Here is a 24,817-nt window from a genome sequence, read left to right as displayed (position 1 = left end):
CTGCAAGCAACTCAGTCTTTGCTGACTTGCAGATGACTTTAAAGGCTATATTTTAGAAACAGTTATACTTCTGTAGAGATTTCATATGCATTGTAGTGTGCTTTCTGAATATTTCTATTTCTTTCCTGTACAATTGATCTCATTAGTAGTATCCATGTCCAGCACCTGAAATGGCTTTAAGTTACAGTTTTTGACTACCAGTGTAATGAAACAGTAAAATGAAAAGCCTTAAAATCTGCGGTACAGATCTTAGAACCTTTAATAGTTATGCAACCCATACATTCCCTTCAGTTTCTCCACTACTCAGTTTCTAGCTAAACAATCCAATTTAAAATTTATCCCCTTCCCACACCCCTTACCCACTCAAACTTCAAACTCTAAACAATACAAATGCTTTTGTTTATTCCACCCATAGCTCTTTCCACCAAGTAGGAAGTATCCTTTCACATACAGTATCCTAGTTATATAACAACACCATTCTAACACAATTAATGACCACAAAAATAAAATGCACCACACAACCACCCTTTCCACTTCATCACATGTATTAATCACTTATATCACTTTCGTGCGCTGGTTGATGGTAGATCATCTATGACATATCCCAGCGCCAGATTGGTAGACACTATCCTGTCTAAATACCTGAAGGACCTTCGGGGTGTATGTAAAGACTCCTGGTCTTTTTTAGACAACTTCAACAACATTCCGTTCGATGATGGGAATAATTTTCTCACCATCGACGTTGTTGACTTATACACCTCCATTCCACACCAAGAAGCTGTGGAATGGATTTCCCTCCTGCTTTTAGACTGTGGAGCACCACAGACTGAAATTGACTTGGTTACAGAAGTCTTGGACATAGTCCTTTCATGTAATTACTTCCTTTTGATAAGGATTACTTTTACAGAAAAAGTGGCGATGGGCTCGCCTTGTGGGGCCTCAGTCGCCAACTTCTTTATGGGTTTTGGGAAAAGAACTTCCTTTTTCCAGTGAAAGGATGCAGACAGTGAAATTTTACACACGTTACCTGGATGATATTTTCATCCTCTTCCATGGTAATGACACAGAAGCCGTAGACCTCTTACAGTTTCTAAATGGTACTACTGACTTCTTGAAATTCACTTCTAATTTTTCACCTGTAGAAATCGATTACCTCGATGTAAAGTTGAGAAAGGAAGGAACACCTACACATCTTGTGTTTACAGAAAGCCAACTTACTGTAATTCGTTCCTGCACTTCACAAGCCACCATCCCTTCAAACAAAAGAAATCTATTGTGAAGGGCCAAATGGTTAGGGCTGTTAGAATGTGTAGTGATTTTGACACCTTTCAGAACGAATGCACACTTTTGTGTAACATGTTCCTTAATAGGGGTTACCCGAGGAATCTCATTGATGAAATTAGGCTTGAAGTTACAGCCAAAAGGATAAACGGGGTTTATAAACCTATCTTGCAAAGCCATGTACTACTTGACCTTAGTTCTAACAACACACTACTGTCACCCATTGAGTGTTCCCCTCTCCTAATGACATCTCTGACCAACCATGTACGCGATTTTGCCATTAGTTACGTCCACACATTTAGTCTTAACACTCAGACTACCACTGCATTGATTAAGAAAAACTGGCAATTCATCTTGGGGAGTCCTGGCCTCTCTGAGAAATTAGGCCCCTGTCCTAATTTTGTCTTCAAGAGGAACAACAATCTTAAGGAACTTCTACAGAGGGACCTAACTAAAAAAACCTTTAACAGACGCACAGGATGTACCCATGTGGTTTTGCAACTGGTGTTACAAAATGAAGGTAGGGCAGACCTACACTATAAGGGACAGGAAGTTTTTAATCCAAGCTCCACTCAACTGTGAAAGTAGATCAGTTGTATACCTAGCTCTTTGTGATTGCTGTCCCTCATTTTATCTGGGAAAGACTGATCGCAGACTTAGGGACCGTGTCTATGAGCATATGTATGCAATTAAGAAAAACTCTGGCGTTAACGCTTTGGCTAAACACATTGCCAACCACCCTGGGCACTCTTTTCGTTTATGGCCATAGATCAAGTGACCAATAACATCCGGGAGGCCCAATAACTCTACTCTTGAACTGGAGTGGCAACTGCGTTAGACGCATTTTGCTACCGGTTTAAACGAAAACTGTAACATCTCAGCAGTACTCAAATTGAGGAGCTATTTAAGGTAGTACCCCCCTTTGTGGATATTCCTTACTTTCTTATGCATACATAAAGACTTTTTTTAAAACATACAAAATTTTTTGTTTCTGACTTCATGTGACGTGCCTTTGTTGTAGCACCTCATGTTAAATATTGCCTAGATTTTAGTTATTATTGTTGTTTATACAATAATATCTTTAAGGTACACAGTTGCTAATTATGGTTCATACTTATAATGGATTACCATTACTTTTTACTAAGATTTAATCCATTACTGCATATTATACTTACTTTTTATGAGTTGCTATTTGAATGACTTTTATGTTGAATTTTTACTTTAACGTTATGATTTCTTTCACATATTTTAAGAATTTTAAATATGTCATTTTAAATTTTATGTTTATTTCTTTGGTAACATTCCACACTTTGAAATGCTTATTACTAACATGAATTAATGTTTGCATTTTCTCTTTGAGGAACAAGTTGTTCTTGTGAAGGCTTCTACTTGTTTACCAATTACTACAATGAGTTTCACCTTACCATGTTGTCATTTCTTTTGCTTTGTATAAGGGCGTGCACTTTACCTCATTGTTAATTTGTTTTCTGATAAATAAATTCGTTAAGACTACCTACTTGTTGTTGCTGGTACAAGGGCTCCGTGGTACGTTTTTGGATTCCAGTTAATCACTTATATATTTGCTATCTTTTTCTCATAACCACCCTCCTAGTTATTAACTACTGCTGCTATGACCTCAGCACTAAGCAATCACCCCAAACCTCCCAGCACACAAACAATTTCACAAATAAAAACCTGGGGTGTGCTTGTATATGTGCAGCAATGCACAACTAGACTCACTTGCTCCATTCCTTACCAGTCCATTTTTTTTAAATATTCTGCTTCTTTTAAACACTAGATATAACAGCAATATCAGACACCCTGAGCTGCTAGTCTATTCTAGTACCATCATTTTTTTGTACATGGAGTGGTTATTTAAGACAATCTACTGCATTGCTGGTAATCTGAGGCTGTGGAAAATTTTACCACACTTTAAAATCATAGGGTTATAGGATCATAGGAAGTTACTAGGCTATTGGCCCAAGGCCTTTACAAGCCTAGCCAAGAATTAGCCCATGTTATGTCAAGTCAGCACCTGATACCCCTATCCAGCAGGGACATAGGTGGAATCCCAGGGGTGTATTGTTTGTTCCCAATCCAGTTATCCAGGTTGTACTTAAAAAGGTTTAATGAGGTACTCTGCTTGGAATGAAGAGGGAGTCTATTCCACAGATGGGGGAGTCTCTGGGACACAAATCTGTCCTGTCAACAAGTCCTATTGATGTCACAGACCAGGCTGAGGTCAGGCGTGTGTGTTACTCAAGTGGAGCTTGACTTGTGGATATGCAAGAGTCCCATCAAGGCAGGGTCTGAGATTACTTTGTATGCCAGACAGAGTTCACATCTGAGGAGTCTGTATGAGACTGAGTAGAGGGACAGGGCTTTTAGCCTATCTGTGTATGGTAGATGTTTGAGGCCCTGGATTCTCCTGGTGAGGAACCTCTGTGGTCTCTCCAGTTATAGCATGTGCTTTGTGAGGTACATGCTGAAAGGGGCGTTGTACTCAATAATGGGTCTTATAAGGGAAGAATACAAGGATGTTATGATCTCCATGCTCCTGGATGAGATATCCTTCAGGCCATGTAGAAAGTTTTCTGTACAACAAAGGCAATATGGTGATCAAAAGTCAGTTTGCTATCAACCTGGGTGCCCAAGTCCCTCACAAATGACTGCATGCTTAGGACCTTGTTATAATTTGTAGGGAAGTCACTCTCCCCAGTGAGGATGATGATGCATTTTTTGTCATTCGGTTTGAGGCCATGTTTCTGGCACCACTCACTTATTTGGGTGAGACCCTCTTGGAGGATGTCCACATTACTAGGGAAATTGATGACAGCACCCAGCTTGCAGTCATCTGCAAACTTGGTCAGCCATAGCTCACACTGGTTTTAGCCTGTACCTCAGAAAAATATATCCCAAACAACAGAGGCCCCAAGACTAATCCTTGGGGTACACCACTTGGTCTACTGCTTGAGGTGGCTTCCCCAGTTTTGACTAGGTGGGTTCTATCAGTGAGCCAGTTTGTTACCCATCTGGTAACATATGGATTGATGCCTAGTTGAGAGAGTTTATCTAGCATACCCCAGTGGGGAATAATATCGAAGGATTTGGCCAGGTCAAGGTAGGCAGTGTGCAACATCTTCCCATTATCCATGGCTTTGCTGACTGTCTCAAAGAAGTCAACCAAATTTAACAGGCATGACCTCCTCTTGAGGAAATCAAACTGTGTGGGATCCCGTGTTTGGAGGTTAGCAATGTCCTTGTTACTAAGGTCCATGATAATCCGTTCCATGGTCTTGCAGATCAGGGTAGTTGGGCTGATGGGTCTATAATTACCTGGATCAGTGGAAGATGACAGTGGCTGTCCTCCACACAGTTGGAATGAGGCCAGTAGTCAGGCTTTAGTTGAATAGGGTGTCTAATGGTGCCACAAGTTCCTGCCTGAGTTCATGTATGATGCAGCCTGGGATGTTATCGGGTCCCATGGAGGCTGTATTTTTTGCCTTTGAGAGGGCAGTGATGACTTGCTCCCTAGAGATAAGAGGAAGGTGGCAGGTGTTGGGGATGTCCTGATTTGCAGGTGTTGGGGATGTCCTGATTTACTGATGGGGACAGAGGGGTGAAGTTTTCGCTGAACATATCTGTCAGCAGGTTGGCTATAGCTATGATGTTTGTGTATGGGATGTTCTTGACCACCAGTTCTGAGTGCTTCTTTTGAGACTGAGGACATATGTGAAGAATGCCTTATGATTATCTGTAGTAGATGTGGCCAGTTTGGACTTGAAGTTCTCACTGGAGGATTTCACTAGCGCTCTTATTTGCTTGTTCAGGCTAAGGAGAGATTGCTTCCAATTCAGCACCTGCTCCTTCTTGGTCCTGGACAGCAATTTTTCCTTTTACTATAGAGTTTATTTATTGCAGATGTCTGCCAGACAGGTTTCCTCTTCCTTGAGAAGGATGAATTTGTCCTGTCGGGTATTCCTGATTCCATGCAACTATATAGACCCTACTTTGGTGTAGGTTTGGACATCTGTGCCAGTTCCTACGGACGGGGGGGGGGGCTGTGAAGCTGTTTATACCTTCCCTCAGGAGGCTGTAATCAGATTTGGAGAAGTTTTTATGTTTGATCATAGCAAGGGGTGGGGGTGTCAGGGGAGATGGTGACTTCGAAAGTGACCACTTTGTGGTTGGATCTTACCAGGTAGGATGACACTGTAGGGATGTTACAGTGGTTACTCATGATGATTAATACCAAATTTAAGATATTATCAGCTCTTGTGGGGGGTGTCAACCAACTGATCCAAGGCATTTGCACTGACGAAATCAAGGAATCTCTGGGCATTTGTGGTTTGGCATGAGTTGTTCTTCCAATCTACAGTTAGATAGTTAAAGTTGCCCAGAATCAGGGTAAAGGGTTGAATCTTGATAGATTTGACGAGGTCTAGATAGGTGGAGTGGGCATCTTGAGTCAAAGCTGCGGGCCTGTAGCTAGCTATGATTTGAATAGGGGTCTTGTCAATGGTTAGCTGTGCCTGGAGTGTCTCCTGTACGTCATACTGATCGACCAGCCTGGAGGTGTGTATGTCTTTAATATATGTTGAAACTCCACCTCCTTTTGCTTTGCTGCCCTTAGTTTGGGATCTAAATGTATGATAGGATGAGTAACCTGATATGGCTGGGGTGCTCGACACAGCTTTGAAACAGGTTTCTGTGACTGCACAAATGTCAGCATCTTCCAGGGTTAAGAATGCTTGCAATGGGTACAGTTTCATGTTTAGACTCTTAGCGTTTAGCAGCATGACCTTTAATTTGTGTTTTGATGAACTTTTCATGGTGGTAGTTTTAACCTCATGGCATTGCCTAAAAAAGGCACTATGGGGGAAACAAGAACCTTTGCCAGAAGCCTAAATCGCAAGGTAGACACATGCAGGACATCTCTGGCAAAGCATCTTGTTCTGTCGATCATGTCTTCCCAGGCTGTCATGTACTGGATCCCCTTGGAATGACACCAGAAACTAAGCCAGTTGTTACTGTCAGTAATTTTCTGTTCATATTAAGGCATAATTCTGGGTGACAGTAGAATGCTGCTTAAGGCTAGGGACATACCTGCCTGGGACATATATTCAGTGAGCTTGATCATGTCTCTCTTCATATAGTCCAGGGAGGTATGCCTCAAGTCATTCACCCCAACATGGACTATGACAGAGTCATAACAATACCTATTTTTGAGAGAGTTGAGTGCATGTGTGATATGGTGGATTCTGGTACCTGACAAACAACTAACCTTTCTCCTTATCCAGGCTGGTGAGGGGCACATCTGTGTGCTTCACAATGGAGTCAATATGACTAATATGATGGGTTTATGGTTAGGCCTTAGTGGCTGTGAGACACAGGTGTGTGGACTATGTGTGGTAGGCTGTGGAGTTCATGTGTATTTTTGCCTTGGAGGTCTCTTTTGTTTGGGTATGTTTTTATTGAAGACCTCTACATATGTGGGTGCGTATTGTGTAGGTGCAGGTGGTGTTTGAGATTGGGTGTTTGTGTTGCAACCTTCTCAGTGTCAGATATACTGGCTTGAAAGGGAGAGAACATAGACTCTAGATTCTTAATGTAACTGCATCTCTCACAAATTGTGTTCCTAGGTGGAAGCCTTTGGAGACAATGTGGAAGATCCACAGGCCCATAAGTTGAGCATGGCTACTCTCACCTCATTGCTGAAGGTAGTGATGCAAGACATGCAATACATTGAAAAGATGACAGAAAATCAGGAGATTAAACTGGGAGTGACAGAAGGAAAAAGTTTCCTGTAACCAGGGCTGAACTTGATTCATAGTGGCCACTCATTTAAAAGAGATCTAAGATGTGCAGTAACTCTCGGCTTGATTAGACATCAAGATTGAGGATGTGGAAAATCTCATTAGAAGAAACAACCTAAGATTAATTGGTTTGCCTGAAGGAGATGAAGGTGAAGAACCTGTAAAATTTATTATGGTAGAACTGGATACAATAATGGACAATAATGGGCATCTGATTATTGAAACAGCCCATAGGATCAAGCCTTTAATGAAATTATATCATTTATCCAAGCAAGTAATTAAAAACTATTTGGACTTTAATGACAGGGAAAGGATTTTAATGAAATGTTGAGAGGAGGGTGGCTTTTTGCTTATCAATGATAACAGAGTAACCCTATGTCTTAAAAGGAAAACATTTGTTCCAGTCATTAAATATTGCAGACACATGGGATGGCAGGTACAACTAAGCTTACTCTCATCTGTCCATGTAATGGCTCAGAGTCATAACTATGCTTTCAATTTGCCTTTGGAAACCAAAGCCAAGAACTTGAGAATTTAGTGAGAAATGCTGTATGTAAACATACCTTAAATGGAGCAATTACATACAGTGAAGCTGTGATGTCAGACCATAAGAAACGCAAGAGGCCTGTGATGCCAGCCATCATTGTTCATTACAAGGAGGATCACTGAAACAAAAACTGGTAGGGGGATTGGAAAATGGAGGACAACAGGCAACTGATTCTTCCTGTTTTAGAAAAGGAATTTTCATCTCCTGACACCTCTCCTTTGGAAGTACCAAGGATAGAGCAAGACTTTGTTGTAACTGACCTGATTGGCAGCAGTGGACAATAAGTACTGTTTTATGCACCAATGCACCGCTCACTTAAGTGAATGATCCTAGTTGATATTTTTATTCTGTTAAAATGCATTATTGGTCATGAAAGATATGGTTGCTCTGTATGTCTGTTTAAATTATTCCGCATCCTATGAAGTACTGAGGTTATCACTATTAGTTTGAAAAGTTCCATATTTTGTTATAAACACTGACACAAAACAGCAAAGAAGAGCTATTGTTTGAATGTGCAACATAGTGGCTGACCCAAAAGCAAAGTGGTAGGATGTCATTTTGCACCGCTAGTAAATTGAGTTCATTATTTGAACTGGACCTCTGCTAGTCTCAGCCAGAAGGACAGGATGAAGCAGTTGACATCAAGCATTCAAATGCCAGAGAGAGGGTTAGGGGAAGGCTGCCACCTGTTTATCCTCCTGTTAACACCACCCTCTTTGCAAACCACTCCACTAGTGGGGCAGTAATAAATATCAGTGCATAATGAATGAGTGCATATGCACCAAGTGCACCAATATCATTGCACATGTCCCTACTGCAGTGAAGATGCCTGATCATTCACAGGTACCTGTGAATGGGGATGCCTGATCATTCACAGGTACCTGGGCCACAATTTCCTGATTAGATGACTGTCTACTAGGGGTCTAGAAAATCTACACTACAGGTAGACTCCACAAGAGGTCAAGGCCCACATAGTGAAGGGTGACATCCAACCAACGTTATTGAGAAAGGAGTAACTGTGGAATATGGGCTATGCAGATAAAGGGTATCAAGAAAACAGATGCTAAACAATGACTGGATGGTGAGAAAGGGCACATAAATTTGTGCAACATGATAGGGTTATTTTGTAAAGATAAAAGGGCTGCTATATAAGTTGACATATTCTTTCCTTAACAAAACTCTCTGAATATATTAGAAATGTTGAGGTAGGCTATATGCACTACATTTTATAAAAAAAAAAAATTATGCCAGATATTAGTTTCCTGTGAATCAATTTTATAAGCATAAGTAACCAAAGCAGGTTTAGCGCAGTTAATAAAATGTGATACTCACCACCAGATTTCCTTCCTTGGCTGATAGTTTGAAGGGGGTTAGTCCCTCGTTATTGGGTATTTGATCAGCAGGAATTCCATTTTCTTTCTTATCATATGCCATGAGTATATCATACATCACTGAGCTACTATTCTTGTTGGGCTGAAGAACCAGGATGTGAAACACTGTGTTTCCTGTAGCAGTGGTATTGAAAAAATAAATCATATATTAGAACCAGTGAAAAAGCATGTTATAAAGCAACATAAAATATAAGGAAGAAGCTGCCATGTCATCTACAGGTCCAAAGGCTTAGTATTTATCAACATATGTTTAGTTTCAGAGGCTCTGAATGATTTATAACATGCACATTACTCAGGTGATTTATAATTTAAGCATTCCTCCGACTGATTTTTGATGGTAGTAAAACATAACAATAAATTCATAATGGAAAACAATAATGGCTCTTTTTCATCACTGCTAAGAATACTAAGGTTGTTTTATTGCAGTAAATGGATTTTGTAGGGTGTTTTCATATTGTATTATATTAAATTCATATAAACGTTTGCACGATTTTTAACTGCAGTGGTTATGTTGCTTCAAAACCATGTGACAGTAAGGATCAAAATATATATTGTCATCATGCCAACATAATGAATGCACAAAGCTTACATTATAGGTAAAAAGTGTGGAGTGAAAAAAAATTTCCATTGTCAGGATACTAAATCTGTTTTTCTCAACAAAAATATACCTGGATAAACCATTATCATTTTATATGCTTTTCTAGGTAACAGAAACTGAAAAATACAAAAGAACATAACTAAAAAAAAACTCTGGGTCATGCTAAATATAAACTATTTCCTGCTCAAAAACCAAAGCAGAAAAATATTAATAATTAAAAGCTATTAAGTATGGGGACACTGTACAAATGAAATTATTTGGCTATTGTATTTAAATCTTTCTAAAAATCTCTCCTTCACTTCTGAGTACTGCAGTAAAAAGTACTCAGATGCAGAAACTAAAACACAAATTATACAAAATGTTCCTCTAAAAGTATAAAGGATGCACTGAAGTGAAGATATATACAACATTTTTATATAAAAACCCCATACATACAGGGAGTGGGAGATTTTTTTTAAACTCTGGAACGAACTTATGTTTGAAAAACGTGATTGACTAGATTATATGGATTCCTACCTTTTGTTCATTCATCCATCCATCCATCCATTAATCTATCAACAACTCCCTTTTTCTCATTTTTACAGATGAGGTTAGAGTATTGCATCAACTGTGACAGTCATCTAGAGACAGTGTTCACACCTCTGGGTGGCAACTATAAGCAGATTTTAATTCTGTCCCACATGATGCAAGTAGGCCACAATATCCAGTAGTCAGAAATTATACAAACTAGACTCAAAAAATGAAGAATGGAAGGCAGGATTCAGCAAATCCACTTGATTATTTTATTATTTATTGACCCTTCAATTCATTCTAGGTTAGGCGACAGACCAAGGATCACATATAAAAGGGGTTGCAATTTAAAGGCACTGTTGGAAAGACCTTTTAAAAAAGTGGTCACCAGTCCTGGTATGTACAAGTGCGGAAGGTATAACTTCTGCAAATACATCAAAACTGGTAACAGAGTAAACATCAAGGTGAATTATTTCCCTATTTCAGGCAGGTACAATTGTGAAACAAAGGGGGTGATTTATCTGCCTCTGTATGAGAAATGTGGCTGTTTTTACGTGGGTAAGACTGAGAGACATTTGAAACAGCGTATTTACGAACATACTTACAACATTGGGAAACACAACCTTACCAATGCACTAGCTAGGCATATCTCTGACAATATTCACCACAGCTTTTCCTTCACAGTCTTAGAACAACTCCTTCCTGACCCCGGGGGGTCCATGGTCTTTAATTCTTGAAGAAAAGGAACTTATTTGGCAACTACAACTGAATGCCTTTTGCCATCCAGGTCTCAATGAGAACTGCAACCTGAAATGTTTGCTAAATTTAAAGGCTTTAGAAAGATGACACATTTTTCAAAACAACGTCTTTTAGCAGTCTGGATAAGCAAGTGACATTTTCATAATTATTCATATGTACACTTATATATATATTTTGAACATTTAAAACAAAGATTTGAACTATTAATTTAAACACTTTGAAGTATACATATTTTTTAAAGGAATCAGGAAGTGATGTCATATGACTTTTTCTATTTAATGGATGTAATATCCTTTTAACTTTTATTTGAAGAAGTTTGTTTAATTTGGACAGACGAAAGCGCTAATAAAATAATCGAGTGGATTTGCCGACTCCTCCCTTCCATTCTTCATTTTTTGAGTTAGAAATTATGACATATGAAGGAGAAGATATTAAGCAGCAATCTAATCTTTTCCTGTTACACTTGACAGGAATCAAGGAAAACATTTTAAATACAGTGGCTAGGTAGGATATCGGGAATTATGTGGTTAATATGGTAAGAGAGCATCAGCAAAGGAGAACTAATGTACAGAAGTACTACAGAAAGACATTAACCCTCATGTCTGATGGTTTACTACTTAGCCAGCAGCAGTAGTTTTTGCACTGAGGAAGCAGTGAAGCAAGTTTGCAGCTGGTGTACTGGATGTAGTTTTAGCCATTAAATATAAGGATTTATGCCTTCATATTGTGTGATGCTTTTTGTAGTTGTTTAAATGTATTCCCTTACTCAGTGGTTAAACAAGACAGTATTTTTTTAAATAACCAGTTCAATGAATACCTTAAGTCTGAAAGACATATCGATATTCTCCTACCTAGAGAATCTTTTGTGGTGATACAGGCACCCTCTTGAATGATGAGTCGAACAATCTCTTCATTCCCTGCACAAGCAGCAAAGGACAGGACATGTTCACCTAGATTGAAGACAGAAGTAAATATATTAACACAATGAAATTGTTCATATAATTCAGATATACAATAATTATGATACTATATATTTATGTATCTATATCTGTCTAGACATAGAAGCAAATATATTAACACAATGAGACGGTTGATATAATTCAAATATACAATAATTATTTATGATACTATATATTTATGTATCTATATCTGTCTATCTGTTTCTCTGTCTCTATCTATATGATGTATTCTGTCTTTAGCAATATGAGTAGCCATAAAAGGCCAGGTCAGTCTCCATTTAATGCCTACATGAATTAGGCAGCAACATGCAAAAGTAGAAGAGACTAGATTTTTAAGACCTTTTGCAGAAGTAGTTACTAAGGTCATTATGCTGTAATGTTTTTTGACACTAAGTGAAAGGTTACATCCTAGAAGTTACTAATTATAATTTCCAGGCCTTTAGAAAGGTATGGTTGGTAAACATCTGGATTCTTCTAGCACCTAAATGTGCATTTTTCTGCTTGTAAAACTGTTTTGCAAACTTTAGCCATCACTGGCTTCATGGCAGAGACAGTTGGAGCCCTGACTATGACAGAGATGACCTGGGTTTTATTAGCAGCTTGGATCTCATAGGAGATAGCCAGGGAGGGTGGACAAGCACTGAGGAGGTGATACCTTCCTGCTACTTCCATAGCGGACGTTGAGGAGCATGTTATAGGTCTTGGCTCCCATCACTGCATTACCTACATCATCTTATTAAAGGTGGCAGAATTTCCTGATAGGCTATGCCACTTGCAGAAGTAAGTGAGGGCCTCACACTGCAGTGACTGCACTCCCATATTTAGAATGCTTACACAATACATAAGAGAGCGCGCTGAATCAAACAGCAGTTTTCCTTAATGGTTGCTTGTATGAAGGCCATAAAGGCCCAAGTACAACTGGTTCACAACCAGAGGGGAGTGAACGGTAAGCAGTCACAGAAATCAGCCTGATGCTTGACTGGAACAGGAAGCAGCTCCCCTCAAAAAAAAAAAAAAACATTGCCATCATTTAATAGCATTAAATGAAGGGTTCCTAGCAGTTCAATGAAACTTCAGCAGTTCGAACACCATATGTGGGAGGAGAGGCTGGATTCTGCCCTTCTAAGCTGGGAATTTCTAGTTAAAGGCTTATAGTGCCTGCATATTTGAACTGTTTCTTACTGGAATTGGTACATCTTGTTTGCTGTATCATAAACTAGATCCAGGCCTGCTGAATCTAGCTTTGTTTGTATGCTTGTTGTTTCTTTGCCTGTTATTTCCCTGAAATGCTAATTCTACCTAAAATGCGGCTTTTCACAGCTTCTGCGGATCCCTAGTGATATCTGCATTGCTTGCTGTACTTATTTCCTTGTTTCCCTTGAAAAAAAGTTACTGTTTGTCATTTTTGCATTTAAGTTACCTGTAACACATTGCATTTAAGTTACCTGGTACTTGCTCACTAAAGCAATTATATAAGTCAGCACTAAAAAATTAAAAGCACTACACCCTCACAAACTCCCCTTGAGTACCTTGTTCCCCATTGGCGCTTTTTTCAATTATAAAGGAATTCCCAATACTATTCTAGCATGTCCAAAGGTCAGTTCTCAATCTTCTCTCCGGTCCAGCTGGTGAATCTGGGAATCTTGAGGCAATGTTACAACTGCCTCATGTACACAGACAACCCTCTCCTCCTCCCAACAAATTCCAACACATGTGAGAGATGCAACCATATAGCCAAACTGGAGGCTAAGCTCTCTCAACTCAGTACTGGTGTAACCAGTCAGGAGGAGAAGGAAACCACACTCACTACAATTCCAGTCTCACATAGACCTACCACGACAGCAAACCAAACACATAAACACACAAAACATACTCGGAGGCTCTAAATAAAAATCTGCCTAAGCAGCAGAGACCTCCAAAGCAGACACCCAAGCAACCGCTACCCCAAAACAAAACACGTGCAACACATAGCTCACAAAGCCAGTGTGCTGAACAGTCACAGCCCTTAAGGCTAAACAACACACCTGATACACTTGTAATAGGTGACTCTATCATCAGGCACACTGACGTCCCGCTCACCAGGCTAAACAAGGAGAAGGTCATGGTGAGCTGCCTGTCGGGCGCTAGGATCTGTCACATAACACAAGCACTCAGGTCACTCCAAGGCAAGTACAAATATGACTCAGTCATTGTCCATGCTGGTGTGAATGACCTGAGACGTACCTCCCTGGACTACATGAAAAGAGACATAGAGGAGCTCTCTGAGCATGTAGCCCAGGCCAGTATGACCCTGATCTTGAGTAGCATCTTACCCTCACCAAGAATGATGCCACAATATGAAGACAAGATGATCAATTTCAACAACTGACTTCAGTATTGGTGTCAGTCAAAGGAGAGCCAATGCCTGTCAGCCTGGGATGACATGCTCGACAAGCCACGATGCTTCGTTAGGGATGGCTTGCACCTGTCACCCCTGGGTTTTCGGATATTGGCAAAGGCTCTTGCTACTCCCATAGTGCCTTTTTTAGGCAAGGCTCAAAAGACAAACCCACCTCCATAGGTATCACAAGGGATAAGAAACTAAGAGTAATGCTACTCAATGCCAGAAGTCTAAACCTCAAGATGCATGCACTCGAAACTCTCCTTAGCATGGAGAACATCGATATCTGTGCAGTAACAGAAACCTGGTTCAAGGCTCCCGAGAGCACCCCAGCACTACCAGGTTATACCTCATACCATGCTTTTCGGCCCCAAAACTTGGACCGAACCACAAAAGGAGGGGGAGTATCAATATTCGTGAAAGATACCCACACCTCCAGGTTGGTGGCAGAGCACAAAGCATCAGAGACTATCCATGTGCAACTAACAGTGGGTAAAACTGCCTTCCAGTTTATTTCCTGCTACAGACCACCCCCCCAAACCCAGGAACCCCACTCGGCCTTCCTGAGAACACTGGAAAATATGAAGGTCTCTCGAAACACCATTATATTGGGCGACTTCAACTACCCAAACATAGACTGGGAGCATTACTCTAGCTCCAACACCCTAGCCCAAAGGTTCCTAGAATTTATAAACTCAAATGCTATGGAACAACTTGTTACCACTCCCACAAGAGGGGAAAACATACTGGACCTGATCATCACCAACATGGGGACTCTATGCTCCAGACCAGAAGTGCATCCCTCACTGGTAAGATCAGACCATAAACTAATCTCACTGGATATTCACATCCCGCCCCCACCCCCTGCCCAGAAAACCACAGTGAAAAACTTCTCTAAAGCAAATTTCACAGTCCTCAAAACCGAGGTGGAATCCTTCAAAGCCCCCGGGCCTGTAGAAAATATGGCCCAGACCGCAGAATCCTTTATAAACGCATTTTATGAACACCTTCAGGAATGCATGGATCATGCAATCCCAAATAAAACCAAGACCCAATCCTCCAAAGGCAGACATCCTGTCTGGTGGACCCCAGCCATAAACAAACTATACAATAGAAGGAGGCAACTACTACATGATAGAGCAAAATCCCAAAAAGGGAAGGCATCTCTGATCAGTATTAGCAAAAAACTATGGGCACTCATAAAATCGTCTAAGGCCAGCTTTGAGAGAAAAATTGCACAGGACACTAAGGATAATCACAAGGCTTTCTTTAGTTATGTTAGGAACCTGGGTGGGAATTCCCAGATATGCTCAGAATTAGTCCAAAATGACAAAAAAATACAAGGAACCCAAAGAAATTGCCAACATCCTAGGTGACAGGTTCAGTAAACTTCTCCCCTCCCTCCAAAGGGCAAATATCTATCCCAGCAGAGTGCTGCCCCCCTGACATCTCAGATGCTCAGGTAAGAGACACCCTCTCCAAAGCAAAAAACACAGCATCAATGGGACCAGACGGTGTCCCGGGCTGCATCCTACATGAACTCCAAGAAGAGCTAAACCCAAACATAAAACTTCTGTTCAATCTCAGCCTTACTAAAGGATATGTACCCAAAGAGTGGCGTACAGCAACAGTGGTCCCTCTCCAGAAAGGTGGTGCCTCAATGGATCCTGGAAACTATCGCCCCATAAGCCTGACTAGCTTGGTCTGCAAAGCTATAGAAAGGATCATCATGGACCTCATAAATAAAGATATTGGGGACCTACAGACACTGGATCCTACCCAGTTCGGCTTTGTTAAGGGCAGATCCTGCCTCTTAAACCTGGTCAATTTCTTTGAAACAGTCACCAAGGCCATTGACGAGGGGAAGGTGGTCCACACAGCCTACCTGGACCTCGCAAAAGCCTTCGATACAATATCCCACTCAGGCATTATAGATAAGCTCACCAGCTTAAATATAAACCCCTATGTCACTAGATGGGTTGCAAACTGGCTCAAGGACAGAACCCACATGGTTAGAATTGCTGGAGCCATGTCAGACTCCAAACCAGTTACAAGTGGCATCCCACAAGGCTCAGTCCTGGGACCTCTCTTGTTCGGTATATATTTCTCGGAGGTACAAGCCAACACAGAAGGACTGTGGCTGACCAAGTTCGCAGATGACTGCAAACTGGGCACCATAATCAACTCTCCAGCTGACACAAGCATCCTCCAAAAGGGCCTCATAGAAACAGACAACTGGTGCCAGAGCCATGGCCTCAAGCTAAACGCCAAAAGTGTATAGTCATCCCCTTTGGCAAAACAAAGTGCCCACAAATTACCACATAGGTGGTAATCCATTAAGTACAGAAGAAGTAATTAGGGACCTGGGGACCCAAGTTGATAGCAATCTCTCATTTGACAACCACGTGGCCAAAGTGGTTAGAAAAACATTTTATATAGCCCACCTAATCATGAAGAGATTCACATCTAGATCAGGGGAGGTCATTGTGCCTCTTTACTCACCCCTCATCAGGCCCATAATTGAGTACAATGCCCCTATTGGGATGTACCTTACCAGACACCTGCAGCCACTGGAAAGACCCCAAAAGTACCTCACCAAGAGGATCAAAGGGCTCAAACAGATGTCATATGCTGCCCGGTTAAAGAAACTCCAGCTCTACTCAGTGGCATACCGCTTGCTCAGAGGCGATCTGTGCCTGACGTATAAAGCCATGTCCAACCCGGAATTAATGGACATGCTGCACCTCAGAAAATCCAAATCCCATCAAGCTATGCGCACGAGAGACTTGAACCTCAGCACTGAAATAAATAGGACATGCTGGAGGGACAGATTCATAACCCAGAGGCTCCTTTCACTCTGGAATAAAATCCCAGTCCAGGTTAGGCAAATTCCCTCATTGACTCTCTTCAAGAGGAATCTTGATAAGTGGATGGGAGATTGTAGGTTTACCCCGAGTATCACTTCTGTGTCACTGTTAGACAGAGGCATAGTATACTAACCTCGAAAAAGGGCATAGCAAAATTAATTTAAAATGGGTGGCGGAAGCCAAACACACTCTGGCTCGGCTTATAAATGCCCTAGGGCAGATAGCCTAGTATGAACCTATGAACCTATGTTTGAACTGTGAAGTTCGAAAACTTATTATCGCAAAGCTGCAGAACACTGAATTCTTTCCCAGGGAAAGAATTTGATGGGCCGTTTCTGTGGCTTCACGATTTTCAGCACTGTGGTGGAAAGTTACGGGTCAGGTTCAGGTAAGTGTGCGATTGTGTGGACGTTATGGTTAGGGCGCGGGTTAGGGTTAGGGTGCAGATGAGGTTGGTGTGCAATAGTGACAGACTTTAAGGTAGGGGGGATAGGTGAGTTAGGGTTAGGGAGCAGGTCAGGTGAGTGTGCGATAGTGACAGACCTTAGTGTTAGGGTTTGGGTTAAGGTAAGTGGATAGATAGTAGTGTATGTACAGTTTAGTGTAGGGTTAGATGTAGGATTTTAAGTGTATGTGTGTGGATTGCTGTTTTTTTTGGTGTGCTTGTGTTATGTGTGTGTTTCTTGGAACAGCAATTTTTTTTCTCTGGGATAAAAAGTCACTGTTCTAAGCCTTTGATGGTTTTGCACTTCGAGGTTAGAAGTTCAAACATATGGTGTTCGAACTTCTGCCATTTCGACGAAGTGATATAGACCCTTAAATGAACTCAGACTAGAAACATACCACAGACCAAAAAAAGCTGCCCTACTGTATAGGGCTTCTCTCACTATGGCATCAACATACAGAGGACTGCTTTATATAATTCGAAAGAAAAAGTTCCATCCATGCAGTCTATAATATAATTTATGCTCCAGAATCTGCCCTTAAATGGTACTTCAATGAAAAGTAAAGTTATTTTGATAAGACAGGTTATACCTTCTCCTGTGGCAGAATTTCTTCCTCATCCCCACATTTTTATGGATTTGGGAAGTTTTCTTTTGACCCCAGATGACCATCAAATCCATCTCTCGAAACTCTAGATATCAGTTTATTTGTTTTCAGGGGAAACAGACACTATCATTTGTCTCCAGATCAGATGACAGATATTTCACCAATGTGCTTCCAGTGTGAGACTCCATAGTCCAATTCATTCCCCTTAGAGATAAGAATCATGTGCTAAGAGTAAATTGTACCTCTCAACCTCTTAGAGCAAAAAATCTGGACAAAGCCTAAAATGATGGGGGCAAATAGGGACAGATTTTAAATATCGCTCTTAAAAACTCAGAAAGTTGATAGAATAATAGATTTTGCATTAGGATGAATTTTCTGAAGGATGTGGAGTCTTAAACTCAAATGTTTGTCATAATTTAATGACTTCAATCCTCAGCTATTTGCTAGAAAAGTACAGATTTTCAGAGGAACACACCAAAAATATAAAGCAAAAATCTGGACATTCTGTGAACATCTGTACAGTTGAGAGGTATGGATAGGGTGCCCACTTCCCATATAACCCTCTCAGTTATGGCTACAATACCAATTGTGACTGCTTTCTAGGGAGATATATGAGTGTTTCCATACAAGCCAAGTACGCCTGTTTCCTGCAGTGACATTGCTACCCTGCTTCATATTACATGCACCTCTCACTCCTGTATGTGGAATTTTTCACCACCTCTTTTTCAGACCAGGATGGGAGATCTGTCATTAAATGCTCACTCCCACCATCCTCCATTCAGCTTCTCATTCTGCAAATCAAATGCAGGTCACCTGGACTGAAGCTAAGGCTTTCTCACCCCATCACACAGGAAGTCCTGAATTAACAAAAAAAACACTTTACAATATTATACCTTGGTGGCCCATTATATATGTTACTTTACTCTGTGACAGAATGTGAGACAGAGCTCTAAAATGTTTTGATTAACTTGATGATGTGCTACGAATACACTTGCATTAATCCATGTATTCATTTAAATTATTTACTATTGCATTAATCCGTGTATTCATTTCATTTATTTTTCAGTTTACATTTATTTACTGGCATATACACTGATGCATGTGTTATGCACTCAATATATTAGTTGTACAAAAGACAGTTAGAAAATAATCCACATGTACAATGTGAAGTGCAGAAAACCAAGCACGGATTTAGAACTATTGAATGAAAGTTCAATAGTCCGAATCCACAATCACCGGACAAATTTTAATGAAAGCGCTTTCACCGAAAAAGCTCTTTAGTTAAAGTGTGTTTAAAAAAAAAATCTACTTTTATGCAGGGGGGCAAGCCACCCTGCACACCCCCCTACTTTAATATTCTCACTCCAAGATCACACTACAGTGAGGAAAAGGGAATATTCCCTTATCCGCACCATAGTACAATCTCCGCAACAGACATACGCGAAAGTGCTTCTTCGGTGAAAAGCACTTTCACGGAAGTATGCCCAGCTGATAGTGATTCGGTGATGTTGTCGTTTGGGGATCAGTACAGATACCCCAAGCACATAGTAAAACAGCCTGAAAAGCAAACAGAAACAACAAACAAATAGTAAATTTCTGTGAAATACAAGTAGCTGCTTTTGCAGGTATAGAAGTTCATCGATGACATATATGCCCTTAGACTATTTACAGATTAACAGATAATCACTTTCTAATCAGAGAAGCATACTGGGAGACACATATTTACATATATACACATTTATATATCTGCACCACAAAAATAAACAGTTTTGCTTCTTTACTTTTGTGCCTCCTCACCGTCTTATTTTATTGCTTGTCCACTTTATCTTCTTCTTCTTTCGGCTTTTCCTGGTTAGGGTCGCCACAACAGATCACTTGTCTGCTCATGATTGGCAGTGGAGTTTTATGGTGTCAAGTTGCCAGCCTGGCGCCCAAACTTCCACGGAAGGCACACACATGCACACACTCACACTTAGGGCCAATTGTAGAGTATCCAATCCACCTACTGCATGTCTTTGGGATGTGGGAGGAAACCGGACCATCTGGATGAAACACACACGACCACAGGGAGGACATGCAGACTCCACACAGAAGGCACCCCAGCCGAGAATCAAACCAGAGAACCTGTTGCTGTGAGGCAGCAACACTAACTGCTGCACCACCATGGTCACCCTGCTTGTCCACTTTATACTGGCTTGTCCAATTTGTACTGGAGTTAAAATATGTTACTCAGAAACATTTCTGAATTTCCAGTTGCATTTTAAATGGTGAATTCAAACAAAATAGAAATATAGTTTATGTTATCCTCACAAGCTACATAGGGCCAGACTCTGCAAAGGTTGTGGAATATCCTCACAAGCTACATAGAACCAGATTCTGTAAAGGTTGTGGAATCTGGCACATTACACCGATATCAGCACGAAACATATGGATAATGTCATAACGTGCAAATGTATGACAAGAAACTCAGAATAGCTTGGTGCACAATGGAATGTTGCAGTCTGAATGCACACTAACGAAATGCACAAGTAATCTGTAACTAATGAGAAATGATGGTCCAATCAAATTGCACAGTAATAAAGCTACCATACCTCTCAACCACTTAGCACAAGAAATCGAGACAAAGACAAAAATAACGGGGGGCAAAAGCCCAAAAATAGGGACAATTTTTAAATATTGCCCTTATAAATTTAGAAAGTTATTAGAATAAAATATGCTGTGTTAACATACATTTTCATAAGGATACGAGGTCTGAAACTCAAATGACTATCGTTTATAGTGATTTCAGTCCTCAATTATTTGCCAGAGCTCCACAATTTTGAGAGGAACAAACCAAAATTATGAGGCAAAAGTCTAGACATTCTGCAAAAATCTGGACAGTTGAGAGGTATGAAAGTTACAGAAAGATTAGCACAATTCAAGCATCATGATAGCATGAAAGTTACATATATGGGTCTACTTCACATGACTGGAAACTCAACATACTAAAATTCATATGACTGAGACCACAATACCTAATTTTTAAAATACTGAAAATTCATTCCACTGAGTTTCATTATACTGAAAGCTTACAATACTGAATTTTAAAATGCTGAATTTTAAGCCATAGATGTGATGCATGTTTCCCTTCATCTGTGACTTGCTTGTGATAAAAAAAAAACATTACTGTAACTTAAAGTGCCGACTGTCAGAATACTGATAGCAGCATAGAAAGTGATGTTGTAGTGTTTCTAAATGTGGGTATGTCTCTACATTTTTATGGGACGTATCTAAAGTAATATGGCAGACATTTTGTGCGCTCCTGGCAGTAGTGACAGTGTGTAGTAATAGTGGTCTCAGTAGTGGTCTCAGTCAAATGAAATTCAGTATTTTAAGTTTTCAGTCATGGGAAGTTGATCCATCTCTCTCTCTCTCTCTCTCTCTCTCTATATATATATATATATATATATATATATATATATATATATATATATATCTATACTACACACACAGACACACACACACACACACACACACACACACACACACACATATATATATATATATATATATATATATATATATATATATATATATATATATATATATAAACAGAATCTGTCCAGTAAGGTTAAGGGCAACTATCGAATGTAACCAACTTTGCTATGATGCCAAAAAGAAAAAAAATGCCAACTATCCCAGTGTAAGCCGCATGGCATTTGCAACATACATTTTCAAGAATAGACCCAGAAACATCTCAGGGGACTACAGATATTTATGTAATTCATTTACTAACATAAAATATGTGCTTCAAAGCTGCAATGCCATTTGTAATATAGATATATATTAGCAGCACTATCTCCATTAAGTTCAGTGATGACTACGGCTATCTCAATAACACATATATTAATACATTGTGGCAGATTGGACTTGTGGATTCCAATGAAATCCATAATTTTTCTAATAAAAAACGAAAGGTAATGGGCAATCATGGCACATCACCACAGCTAATATTTACTAAGAATGGGTTCTGGACCTGTGTGGGGAGCACAAGTAATTCATACACTCAAGGAAAGTGGGAGACAGAAAAGATTATCTGGGTTATGAATGAAGAAGAGGAACACAAAGAAGGATGCTGGAACAGGAAAATAAGACAGAAAGTCAGAAGGGCATGGCCATTTTTTTTGTTTTTGGTGGGAATAGGCCCCATTTTTTTTAAGAATAGAAGGAAAAGTAAACATATGGAAAGGGGGGGGGAGAAGGACATCACAGCAGGTATACTTATAGAACAAATATCACAACACAAGACAGACAATGGCTGGAAAAAACAGTAAGGCCAGGTAAGTTACACAGGTGTCACACTGCATAACACGGACAATGGAAAGTTTTTAAACAGTGTGGGGTTGCATACCAGCCATGGTGAAATGCAGAAAAACATATCTACCTATACACTGTCATGTTATGACATGTTGCAAACTGCGTGGTAGTCATACCTGGATGTTTATGATGAATGGTAGATGTGTGAGTGTACGATAATAAATAAGGAGCACAGTACAGATTGGATACATAAACACATACATAAGTAGTCTGTCAGCAGTGCAAGTGTAAGCCAAGCAACAACACAGATGAGCAAATGCAGGTCTAACAATGGTAGTAACTCCAGCAGAGGACAGAACCAAACCTATGACTAGCATGTGAAAGGCAAATGACCAAGCACAGTACCAAACAGCAATACTTCAGAAAAGCAGCAAAATGGCAGATAAATACAAAAGTAGGTGTACACAACCCAAACAAATGTATAATGGAATGCATATATGTTACATACATATGCCACATCAAAAACAATATACAGGTATATGTATGACTGTCAGTGGTCTAAATGGAACATACATGAAATTCATGTCAATACACATACATACACCAATGACATGTCAGAGTATTTGCAAAAATATAACACTGTAATATAAAAAAATGTATCAGGTTGTGCTCATGGATTTCAAAAATGTGCACTAATTCACACACAAGTATAATGAGAACAAGCATGTATTGCAAGCACTAGCCAGTGACTTCTGTGCAGATGGCCTGCATCGTAAAACGGCCATACATCTGGCAAATGTTCATTGTGTCAACAATGTAATACATGGCAATGTTCAATAACTGGAACAAAGGCAAACATATATGCAAAATATGGACATATGAAGGTGGAAGAGAGGTGGATAACCTGAGCCCACATTAGGGAAAAGCAGGACAAGGTAAATTTATGCAATGCAATGCATGTGTACAGCACATGTGGTACTGTAGAAATCAAAAAAATACATTTAGCCAAATGGTAGATGTATGTCAAATGGCCAGATTAATTGCTGATGTCTACAGAATTAGACATGTATAAAATACGCATACACAGTAATGTGCAATCATGCCACATGAACATGCATAGGTAAGCAAGATAAAAATCATAAGCACATACCTATACTGGCATGCAAATGTCAAATAAAGAAATGCATGTATGTCAACCCACCCTGCTCAATACAGAGCAGAGAGCACTCTTGTGAGCATCATTACAGCACATCCCAGTAACGCAGTGAATGCTTACATGTCAAATTTACATTTGTCTGTCTGCATGTATGTGACTATGTGCACACACACACACACACACACACACACACACACACACACACACACACACACACACACACACACACACACACATTCAGTTAATGTGCAAAACTATTTGTGGAAGGTGTAAACCGATGTCAATTCGTAATTGATGTGGAAATGCTACATCCAACAAACGTGTAATGTACTGTTAAAGAATGTATTTTCTGTAACACTGTGTATTGATTAGAGCTATGTTGTTATTTGATTCAGTCGGAAAAAGATGACTGCACATAGACAAGATATACCTGTATATGATCCCGCATGTCGTCACATTGCTAGCCCATAACACATAACACCATATCAAAAATGCATGTGTAATGTCAAGTCTGTCTATTGCACATACCTGATACAAAACACAATTCCAATGCATATCACAGTGTTAGTGATAGAGAATAGACATGCTGTCATTTGCCCCAGTTAAACACGTTTACAGGCTATTCTTGCAGCACTAGTTGCAGGTTAAATGGCAGAATGCATGGACAGTTGAATGTGGGAAGAAAGTGTAATGTGTTAATGTGTGTCATGCACACATTGAAATAGAACTAAATCATGACAGATACATGGTATGCATGCACAAGAGTGCATATACAGTCTAGTCAATGAAATGGCAGTCACAATGTTGGCATCATAACATAAGTGGAGCACACAGACAATAGTCATGGACCAGAAGAACCAGGCTGATGGAGCTCTGACTCCTGAATGACCTCACAAGCTATCGCTCTGAATGAATCCTGCATAGCTTGTGCCATACACTCAAAGAAGGATCCCATCATGTCCCTCATCTGTGTTTGGAACACATTGATCATGATATCCTGGATCTCCTCCCGATAATCTTCTTGATTCCAGGCATCCTGATACCTCCTCTGGGGTGCAGGCATGATGGCTTGGGCAGGGGTGGGTCCAGGTTCCTCTGCATCATCATCATCATCATCATCAATGTCATCCTTGGAAGACTCTGGCAGCAGCCTTGCATGCGCTCATCGTCGTCTTCTGACTGGAGAACATTTACGGGTCCCATCCTC

At 40.2% G+C, this 24,817-nt stretch overlaps 1 protein-coding gene across 1 annotated transcript in view; it reads right to left on the bottom strand.

Moving 5' to 3' along the window:
• LOC122808719 (transient receptor potential cation channel subfamily V member 5-like) overlaps window positions 1-24,817 on the bottom strand; it is a 917,417-nt gene that overhangs the window by 241,651 nt on the left and 650,949 nt on the right. The window contains exons 6-7 of the mRNA XM_044079711.1: window positions 11,754-11,852; window positions 8,977-9,149 (exon numbers count right to left, since the gene is read on the bottom strand). Coding sequence (XP_043935646.1) covers window positions 8,977-9,149; window positions 11,754-11,852 — 272 coding nt within the window. The remainder of the gene's footprint in view (window positions 1-8,976; window positions 9,150-11,753; window positions 11,853-24,817) is intronic.

This window comes from Protopterus annectens, chromosome 8.part0 (genome assembly GCF_019279795.1).
Source record: "Protopterus annectens isolate FY-2018-M chromosome 8.part0, PAN1.0, whole genome shotgun sequence".
Taxonomy (NCBI): domain Eukaryota; kingdom Metazoa; phylum Chordata; order Ceratodontiformes; family Protopteridae; genus Protopterus; species Protopterus annectens.
Note: the sequence above shows the minus strand (reverse complement) of the source record. Positions and strands in the feature narration are given on the sequence as shown.